General features: G+C 37.7%; 1 protein-coding gene across 1 annotated transcript; it reads left to right on the top strand.

Moving 5' to 3' along the window:
• The first annotated feature begins 5,391 nt into the window (after positions 1–5,391).
• Positions 5,392–6,060, top strand: LOC137293653 (uncharacterized). Its single transcript, XM_067824332.1, has one exon. The coding sequence runs from the start codon at positions 5,392–5,394 to the stop codon at positions 6,058–6,060; it is 669 nt and encodes a 222-aa protein (XP_067680433.1).
• The last annotated feature ends 5,255 nt before the right edge of the window (positions 6,061–11,315 follow it).

Below are 11,315 nucleotides of genomic sequence, written 5' to 3'. Positions count from 1 at the left end.
TATATATACAGAGATTGCTGTAGATTATCCCTGGTATGACATTTTGAGGCGCATAACGTCCAGTTTTAGTTTTCTTGTATTTAAACAAAAATATATTTCATAGTACCACAGGATGAATTTTGTAACTGAATTTCCGTAAATCAAGTCAGATTCCCCTAGGACCAGCACAGATAATAGAACATTCGTTAACATTGTTTGTACAGGAAAAAAACACTTAACAACCACAATATATAGCTCGTAATTGCCCGCGCGATCCTTTGCTTCAACACTGGATTGTACGAAAATGATATACCTACGGTCATCGAAAACACCGGCAACAGCCTTAAGATTATGTTAGAAACGACAACCTTTGCACTGTTGGTAAATTGCCAGTTAAACACTACCCATCTACATGTATATGTCTTCTTTCGACTCCAGTTGACAAACAAATCAGCTAATACACTGGACGGTACTGACTATCTGGACTATCGAAGAAATGGTATTGAGATTCGAGAGTATTATGTGATGTAATAATAATTATCCTCTCTTGAATAGATATAAATACATCCATTAACAAAGGGGGTATTGTTTCTTTTGGCTTTTTGTGTACATGAACGATACCATTCCTGTATGGGACATGAACGCGTTTAGAGTTCACGAACCTCACATGTATTCGTTAGAATTAGAGAAAAACAGACAGGGGGTAAATTTGGTCTTCAACAAGTGAAGCCTTGTTTGTCGTAAGAGGCGGCTGGCAGGATCGGGTGGCCAGGTAGGCTGACTTGGTTGATATTATTATTATTATATTATTTGCTAAGATCGAAATGCATGGAGGATGTAGCCCAGACTCGATTATTTACAAGACGGCGTCATGTAGATGGAATTTTACTACGACGTTAAACTACAAACAGACGATTGTGCGAAAAACAAGTCCACAGTGAAAAAAGTCCTCGGTAAAAAAAGTATCAGTAAAAAGGTCTTTTAGTAGTAAAAACTGACTTATTTATATCTATTTGACAAGATTGGTTTCTATCAGACAGCCCTTAGCATATATATACTGCAGGTCAAATGTCGGTGTTTATTCGGATTTTCGTTTATTGAGGGATCAGTGTCAGTGACTAGCGAATTTTTTACGAATCGTACGACGTCGTGTATATTATGGTACAATATACACGACTGGATAATTTCCTTCCCCGCTTTGCAAGACGTGCTGTGATTGGTAGATTGATTGTACACCGGTTACAAGCCCTTGTGTCGCCGGAGGACAAGCGCTACATTGAACTGGGTCCTGTCACGTACTCTTTTATCGCAATATTATATTTTTGGTTCTCGAATGTCTTCTTAAATAAATTATCAATCATATGTTATTCCCAGTCAAGACATTTCGTCATGTTGTCCAATAGTAGGGGCGACGGAACTGATCTCCACAATGTATTCAGGCATTCCGTAGATATTTTTACGCGAATGCCAAGTTCACTCAGCCTTAAAAACGAGAGAGAGCGAGAGAGAGCTTCGTAGACTGTGTGAATAGACATGTCCTTCGAACCTATTTCATGATTCATATTCCAAACGCATACGGAACGAGAATATATAAATATATATATGATTTACACATACAGAACGTATATATATATATACACACACACACATCTCTCACTGTGTGTGTGTGTGTGCGCGTGCGTGCGTGCGTGTAAATCTATGTTCCAAACAGAAGCCTGTGTTTTCACACCTATGATACGCTTTGTTCAAGACGGCTACAGCGCCCCGGCGTGTAGAAACGGGCCGTTATGAAGGTATCGAACTTGCAGAAAGAAGATGTCTCCACTACCCACATAAAGTTGAATCTGAACTGCACGTTTATATGTGTCCTCTTTAAGAGAAGACTTTTTAATGTCAGCAAACATTTTGTCAGAAACTGCTACATGTATGTAAGTGTGTTATAATTAGGTTCAACTCTGTTTTATCAACTCGAATCCTTTCAAACTGCTGTGTGATATGTTATACATAACCAACCGTCTCTCATAACTCCACTGGAGTGGCATATGTGCACTGCAGTTTTACAGTATATCTTATATAAATTCTTTTTTAATCTACATATGGTGAGACGTAAATAAAGAAACCTGTCTATCTGTACTATTATGTTATGTTATGCTATGTTATGTTGACATACATACACACGCATATTACACGCATACATTTCTCAGTTGGAAAGTAGCACATGCCTGCGCCTTAATAGCACTCACTCTTAAAGTTTGAAAGTGCTACTGTTTATAATTGTACTTTAATGTACCTTCACCAAACCGTTAGCAGACATAACCGCCAATATTCATTCAAATCCATGATATGTTTACCTTTGAAAATCTCCTCACAAGATGAAGGGGTCAACTCTTGTATCAGGCTTACATATACATCCAGTGCTGAAAGTCCCAAGAATGTGCACGATCAGTTCTGATGATAATGGCCATAAGTAGTACATGCTAGAGATACAAATATTATGTTTTGGGTAAATTCTGTGGAAACGCTGTGCTTAATATGCCACGAATGGTCATGATGAACGAGGTGCCATATTTATTATTTACTATTTATTCTTATATCTCTGTTGAACCTGTAATAAATATATTAATGAACATAACCATTTGTCTAATTGATTGTACTGTACTGATCAATTGGAAGAAGTAGGTATCAGCTTGGGCATTAGTTATGCACTGAAGCAGACATGTTGATGTATTAAGGCTAAATATAAAAAGTTGGAATATTTCTCGAGCATCGACGCGAGACTTTTATTTGTGCGCGTAACAATTTTTATTGTCATTTTAAAAATAATAAGTTTGACTTTGCCGCGTCCCCATCATACATTTGTCCTCTATAAGAATCAGTGTCTGTAAGAACGAGTTGGACTGAATCTACAACTCATTAACATGTGCTAAACTTTCCAAGCGGTATTTCTGAGAGAGAAAAAATAAAAATGTGTCCCTCCCTTTTTTTTCTATCAAAAATTAAAAAACAAGGTCCAACCGCCCTCGTCACGTTTGAAAGACATGGGAACGAGAAACGTTTAATTATTTTTACGCAGCCTAAGCTGGTGTAATACAAAAGTATCCGCTGCAGTAGGTATCTTGTGCAACACTAGAGTATTGATTATAGAAGGTAAGTAGTACGTATAAGCTATCCATAATCTGTCATACAGACCCCAAAATGCATAAATATGTCCAAGAAAACCCATGCAAGTGTAGAATATGTGGCAAGTCTATATTTTCACAGTTGTGTCTGGGGGTTTGGGGCGGGCGCGTTTTACCTGAGGTTATATAATCATTAGTATTTGGTACTGCAGGTAGGAGGTTAAAGATATTGAAGCGAAAGATTGTTTATTCATTTTATAAAATTAGTGTCTTTATGAGTTATGCATATTGGTTGGTTAAATCCGTTCTGCGTTCTCTCGTTTGATTGGACGGTCTCATGATGGGTCGCTCAAACGTTACCTGAAGCGACGTCCTACTAGGTTTCTTTGTTAGACTCAGTAGTGAAGAGTAACGAAAAGCAATGAGGCTAACTTTACCGAGAGAGTTCTAACCCGGATCTTCACGGATCCCATAGTCCGTAGATGTACATGTTACTATCGGGATCTTTATGCCATATCCTTATTCATTCACCAACAAGGGTGGTTTGAAACTGGTCTTAGATGGTCATATGTTCACCAAACACACGAATCGAAAAGCCAAGGTTGTATGGAAATTCACAGGGACTTTTTAACCGATGCCTTTTATACTGTCCCTTCTTTTAGTAACATTTTAGATGTTGGGGAGTACGATATAGAACATATTTTATTGATAACAAAGTGTCGATACAGATTCTTGTACCGATGCTTGACAACGATTCAAGAATCTGTATTGAAACGTCGAACCCACGCATAAAAGAAGTTGTTATCCATAAAGTCTGTTCAATATTGACTTTTTACCGTACGCCGAAACAGAGAAGCAAGAACATAACGCGAATGTTACTAAAAGAGAACCATCAAACACACACAGTCACTTAAACACCAAACCACAAACTGATGAAAACATCGATAAATTTCATATCACAGTTTTTTCATAGATCAAGCTTAATTTTAACTTTCTGTGATTCTTAATTATTGGCTTTAATTTAGTACTTTATAGTGAGCATCTTTCTTTTAAAAAAAAAGAAAAGAAAGTCAGCATTCAGTTTGTAGTGTAGTATTTGTCATGGTGTTTAAAACACTTTTAGCACTTTAATAGGACAATACACCTAGCTTTAAATATTCACAACATCAACGCCAAACGCAACAGCAGACGTGTCTTTGCCCCGTATAAAATGAAGCGACAAAACAACGTATTTGAGGTCCAACTTGAATGTCTCAGAGCCTAAAAATGAAGCACGACCGTTTCAATATAAAACTGGTGCTTTCTTTATAGCATTATGGCGGACGCTTTTCTTTCTTCATATTTCAATAGACAGGTGCCAGTCTCTTCCAGTGCAGGATAATAAAAATAACATTACTTGCTAATACATTAAAAGCATATGTGTTATGACATCAGAATGAAAATAATGGTTAGAATGAAAATAACGGAACGATATTAATTTTGAGCTACAGTTTTGCCACAACATTTTACTACTTTTACTACACGCCGGCGCAGCGATGACTTAGCACGCCGACCATGATCCTCTACGGCGCGCCATATTCAGTTTTGATGACAGTCTGGTTATATGGCCACTTTGCGCTACGAGCAGCGTCAAATAATTTGCTTCTATTTGGAGTAGGAGCCCAGCTCTTTTTGTCGGCTGCTATCACTAGAATGAAACTTCAACACGCCACAATCCAGTCATAGGATATCGACGATAAAAAGTATATGTAAGTGTAAATGCTTTGACAGCTTACTCATTGAAAGGATTCATAAGTATGGATGGTTCTTGTAATCATTAGGTCTAGATTTCTCTATAGCGGCCCGTTACAGTAAGCGTACTAGCGTTCACGAAAATATGCATAATATGATGAAACATTTTTTGGAACGTTTATAATACCAGTAGTCTTAGATATTCTAAATTATTGTTTTCAGTTAATAGGTCAAAATCAATATAAATGTTTCCAGAGATCAAATTGTTGATACTTCACTGATGGAGGACCAATCCTCGTACAAGGGCTCAGAAATCACTGATTCACACCAGCATGTAATAGTCTTATAATATAAATGAATATGTGTCTGTTTTGTTAAAGCTGGCTGATTTTTTCATATTTTGATATCAGCTGTGCCATAAGAATTTAAGAATGATACATTCTTATGTTATTTAATATTCAGGATCAAAATACATGTATTACCTACATGAGATCTACTTGATTATAATTATCTGTGATTATGAAGTTTATGAGTTTTATACTTTCATTATGACAGGGAAAAAATGGAAAAGCATCAGTTCAAAACACCTCTTAGGCCTAGATCTAGAAGAAAATATGGACGATACCAAAACTTCCGATTCCACCAGATATCATCCACTGATCTTTTATCAGTGTGTGAGCAGAAGACTCCTGATGTTTCTGATACTGAGATCAACCTCTACTGTACAGAATCAGACTTGTCTTTAGATGATATCTGGGATGAACTGTCAAGTCCCAAGGCAAACGAATCAGAAACTACACACACAACTACACAGGAAATCCACACCAGGTCTTCAAGGGATGTTCCTCCAAATTCCCCAGTTCATGCAATTATCCAACAAGAGAGTAGTGGAAATCCCTACATAAACTGCTTGTTGAGCATTTGGAGTGAACACAGATTCAATTCCCCACAAGTTGGCATTGATAATGATGCAGACATATCTCAGCATCAAGGGCATGAGGAATCAAATCCAGAAACAAGCTCAGTTCTTGTATTTCAGGATTTAGGTGATGAACAATCTACAGCAGAAAATGTAGGACAAGTCAGCACAGAAGAGATGCAAAATGACCACGTTGTTCCAGCTTTTGAGATGAATCAGTCATATTTTGAGGAATCTGAAGACAACAGTGAAAGGGTTCTTGCCTCATGTATTCCAGCTGACCATATTGTGCCAGTATTTATTGAAGAGTGATCACTACATCATGATTCTGCTAAACTATATACTTTTTGTATGTCACATCGACAGTGCTTGCTTGTTGTACAATGATATGTGAACCAAAGAATACACTCATGTCTTTAGACTGAAGTACACGTCAGCAATAATATATAGCTATTTTCTTAAATCAATCTGAAAAACATAATATTGACATTTACCTAAACACCATTTTAATCAGCACTGTGACAGTATAGAAACCAAGAATATGTGTTTTCGTATCAGAAATATGTATGGACGCATTTGTGTTCGTGTCATATAATACAAGCTTTAGAAAATGCATACCGGAAACACATTGAAAATGTTTGTTGATGCAAATAGCTAATTTCTAACAAAGTTATATAATTTATTGTCAGTTATATACATTTATTGGTGATATTGTTAAAATACTGGTATTTGTTGAAGAGAGATCACTATATGATAATACTGCCATATTATGTACTTTTTGTAAGCCAAATCGACAATGTTTGCTCTTTGTACATAGATGCATGAGAAAAAACACTCAGCTCTTAAATCTGAAGAAAAGGTCAACAATAACATTTAAACATCTCCTCAAATCATTCTGAAAAACATAATATTGACATTCATCTCAACAGCATTTTAATCAGCATTGTGACAGTATGGAAACCATGTTTTGGCTTATTATGTGTATTCGTGTCAGAAGTGTGTTTGGAAGCATTTGTGTTGCGCCATATGATACAAGCTTTAGAAAATCCATACCTGAAATGCATTGATAATGTTTGTTGATGCAAAGTTATATTTTAGCCAAGTTACATAATTTATTGTCAGTTAAATATATTTATTGGGGATGTTGTTGAAGTACCAGTATTTATTGTCTGTCATTTTGCAGATTTGAGACAGCTTTGATATTTCCTGCCAATGTTTGCAATACCAATTCATGTTATTTGAACACAATTATTTATGTTATATTCCTGTTTTTTTGTTGGTATCTTTCTCTGTTTTGTTACACACATCATATTTAAGATTTAATACCACTTCTACATTTACTGACAAATGACAATTATGTTTGTGTCTTTGTTATAAGGAAGAGCAGGGTGCGTGACAATGTTAATATAAAGTGCACATACCCAATATTTGTTGCCATTAAAGTATTTACAATGTAGGAGTAAGACTTGGTTTTTAGTTTCAATTTCTTTTCAGATTTGGAGGATAGAAACCAAAGCAATTCTTTTCTGAAATTTCACTCTTAAAAAGTAGCTGGTTGATAGTAGACAATCATCAGTTGTTTTATGAATGTGTTTCATACAATGAAATGATCTAAATGATCATGTAATATTCTTCTTTCAGTGTTTATCTTATGATGTAATTTATTGTAATTTACAAAGCAATTGCTGTGTGTATGTTTAAGTAACTGTTTACTGAACCACTGAAGATGAGATGCCAGCTGGGTTGTTGAGTCAGACAGTACATAATTTCAAAATGAACTTCCAAAATAAGTTTAATGGCACTCGTATGGCTGAGACATCTAATTCTGTCAGGTTGGTGTTAATGAAAGTGGAGACAGCTATCTGCATAATATTGTGTGGGTACCTGTTACCAAGGTCACCAATACTGAAAAATCATATGCTGGTCTGTTATTTTACTTGAGGAGGACCAGATTACAGAGTACCAAACACATAATGTACATACATGTATTAAGAACCCCAACCCAGTAACATCTGAGCATTGCACTGACACCATGCTTTCAAAATGTTCAGTTTAGTCTGGAAGTATTAGGTCTCTTTAGAATCAGTGCAGTCTGTCACACAGTTTCTGAACTACATTCTTTGGAATATTTCCAGTACTGTCAAGCCTTGTATCCATTACTGAAGTATAAAATGAAGCAAGCCCCAATTCCCTCTGGTTACTGAACCTCTGGTCCTCCTAGGGCCCGTTGTGTATGGCTTGTTTATATGGGTTTGTTTGTTACCATCAAAGTTTTATATATGCTGAGACTAAACGTTAGTCTGGACTCAGTGGTGTAGCCTGAAAAGGCCCTGGAGCAACAAAAACATTTGTGCAGCCACTGAACTCGTCAGCTCACTCACGCGGAAAGAGTGTGCATGCGTGGACTGTAACCTCACCCCTTAGAGCCAGGTCATGTGGCAAAGCTGTTGGCTACTCGAAGTGTACTATTTACTTGCTTGGCCTCCGTTGTGGCCTTCCGATTAAGATTTAAATTGTCCCGGTGAGGAACCTGTGTATTTTGCTCTGTGATAACGGCGATGTTCCGTAAACCTCGTCAGAGTATATGTTCCATTACAATCCTCATTTTGACCCCGATGTTCTAACATAATCATCGCCGCGGCAAATCAAGGTATACGCAGTTACTTCCCATGGCGCAAATCTCACATGACGGAAAAGGATTAACCTACACTTCTGACGTTTCCTCAAAACCGCGGTTGTCTGAACTGACCGAGATTCACGTATTCACATACTCTTTCGCTTCTCATGAAGTACGAAAACGTCCTCTTACGTCTAGTAGTACATCATATGCTAAAACGCAAAATATTAACTCTTGTAATTCAAGATGTGAAATCAACATGGCCGTCGCGACAGCCATTTTGATGATGATGTGTTGGACCATATATAGACACTGTCACTCATGGTAGTATTTGTCCATGGGCTATACAGATTTATAGGCTGCAATATCCAAATAGATATCCAGATATTCTCACATATGGTTGTCTTAGTCTTACACCGCGGATAAGAGATATTCATGTATCTTTCGTCAGACTGTGGTAGATTCTATTATGTGGTCTCTGCTTTCATGGATGAACCAATGGCGCCAAGTTTCTTTTCTTGATTGAAATTCAATCTTGTTTTGAATAGCCGTCATGTAGCTAGAATGTTGATGACTACGGCATTGAAACATCTGTAAACGCATTTCTTTAGGTCTGCGTAGACAACGACCCTTACAGCATGTACTGTATTTTGGTCATGGATACCTTCCTGAACATACGTATCTGTAATATTCGACACCTTACGCTGCATAAAATAATTAAATGTTTCTCGGGCACATTTTCTTCAAAAGTGACGATCGAGGGCGTTAGGACTTTTGTTTTTAATTTTTGACAGAAAAAAGTGATGCGGGAGGCACACTTTCCTTTTATATAGTAGTAATAGCCCATTCGGGACAATATATACCTTGATGGCAGTTTTCAGCGTTACAAGCCCTTGTGGCGGGAGGAACACTTTTTTCTTTCAGAAATACAGCTTGGAAAGTTTAGCACGTGTTAATGAGTTGTAGATTCAGTCACACTCGTCCGTACAGACATTCATTCTTTTAGTGGACTAATGGATGATCGGGACGCGGCAAAGTCAAAATTACTTTTCCAAAATGATAGTAAAACATTGTTACATTTCACTTCTTTTATTTTGCCTTATAGTCTAATTAAAACGCATATTTGTGAACAACACATAGTCACTGACTATATTAATGTTGCCGAGATCCATGGAATATATCCCTCCTTATCAAAGAAGTGATTTGTGAGTAAGTATGGTTTGCGCCACTTTTAGCAATATCACGGCGGGGTACGCCAGAAATGGGCTTCACACGTTTTACCCACCTTGAGAATCGGGCCTTCAGCGTGACAAGGGGCCGCTTTAGCCACAGCTGCAACAAATCACCGGCAGATTAGTCTGTAACAAAATAATGCCCCGGTACCCGCCTGCTTCTTACGAAGTCTATGTTTATGTCATGGGTGAGTGATAGACTTTAGTTTTACGCCGCACTCAGCAATATTCCAACTTTATGGTTGTAATCAAGTTTAGACCAGACATTCCAGTGATCAACAGCATGAGTATCCTACCACTGGAATACGATGACGTGTCAAACACCAAGTCAGCCAGTCTGAGCACCCGATCCCGTTAATCGCCTTTTACTACAAGCATGAGTTACTGAAGACCAATTCTAACGCGGGTGTTCACGGCCTTTATGTCATAGGAAATATCATAAAAATGTATCATAACCCGTTGTGTATGTAAAGCAACATTCCGTTAAGAGAGAAGTTCGAATCTGTGCTGGGTTCGAATCCCAAATTCTTCCTCGTTATGGCCTTTTGTGCGCACCATACCAGGTCTTGTGTTTGAAGATGTAGACGTCTAGGTCTCACGTCAATGAGGTTAGGCTTCAGAAACGAGGCGGTTTCAACGAATTGATCCATGTATTAATGAGGTTAAACTCAGTCGGTTTTTCGTTTGTAGATACAAAACTAAGTCATATCATTCATTTACAAATTCATCACCTGATATCGATTCATAATGCTTTATTACAACGTTCACATTTAGAAACTGTTAACCGTATGATCAAATAAGAGCGGTTACTTTTCACGGCCAATGTGACCGGAAACATCCGAGGATACGCGAAAGCCCTGAGCCTTGTGACGTCACGAGCACCGACTGGATATCGATCGCCCCGTGCTCCAAGTACTTGACCTACTTTAGCCAGCGGTAACGCCGTTGCTCCGTTAAAAATAGATCCCTCTGCTCTTCCGCTGCTGTCGTAACAGAGCTGATGCTTTCAGAGGCGTGAGGACTGGAACTGTTCTTGAGATCTGATCTGTTTACCATGACTTCATCGTGATTATAACTGCAGTGCTTACGACATCTTGTGCTACCGTCACAACACCAGTAGCATACATGTATAATTAATTGTGTGACAACTGCAGAAAGCCAACAGTTATCTTTTCAATAATTGATGTTGACGTTTAACAGTTTCGATACACCTAAATGCTATATAAAGACTGAACAGGAGTATATGAATGGTATCGTTTTTTTCAAAATATCTAATGACGTGGAAAACAGACTAACGGGCTTTGACTAATGCCTTGATAAATCACGTTTAACGCATTAAAACCAACATCAACTTATGATCCGATGAATATTTGTAAATATTTGATAAAACACCCACTGATTATTACATCTCATAACATATGTATTCTTATAATATATGCCTCAACGGATATTTTTTCTGGATATTTTTCGTGGCATTTGTAAATTTGAGTTGAACTCCAAAGCATATAAGAAACTAGACAAACTCTTAGTCCCAGAATATGTAATTTTGATAGTAGTGAGTGAGTGAGTTTAGTTTTACGTCGCACTTGGGAACCGATGACATGTGTCAACCAAGTCAGCTAGTCTGACCACCCGATCCCGTTAGTCGCCTCTTACGACAAGCATAGTCACCTTTTATGGCAAGCATGGGTTGCTGAAGGCCTATTCTACCCCGGGAC

The sequence above is a fragment of the Haliotis asinina genome, chromosome 8 (genome assembly GCF_037392515.1).
Source record: "Haliotis asinina isolate JCU_RB_2024 chromosome 8, JCU_Hal_asi_v2, whole genome shotgun sequence".
Classification (NCBI taxonomy): domain Eukaryota; kingdom Metazoa; phylum Mollusca; class Gastropoda; order Lepetellida; family Haliotidae; genus Haliotis; species Haliotis asinina.
This window is presented reverse-complemented; position numbering and strand designations above follow the sequence as displayed.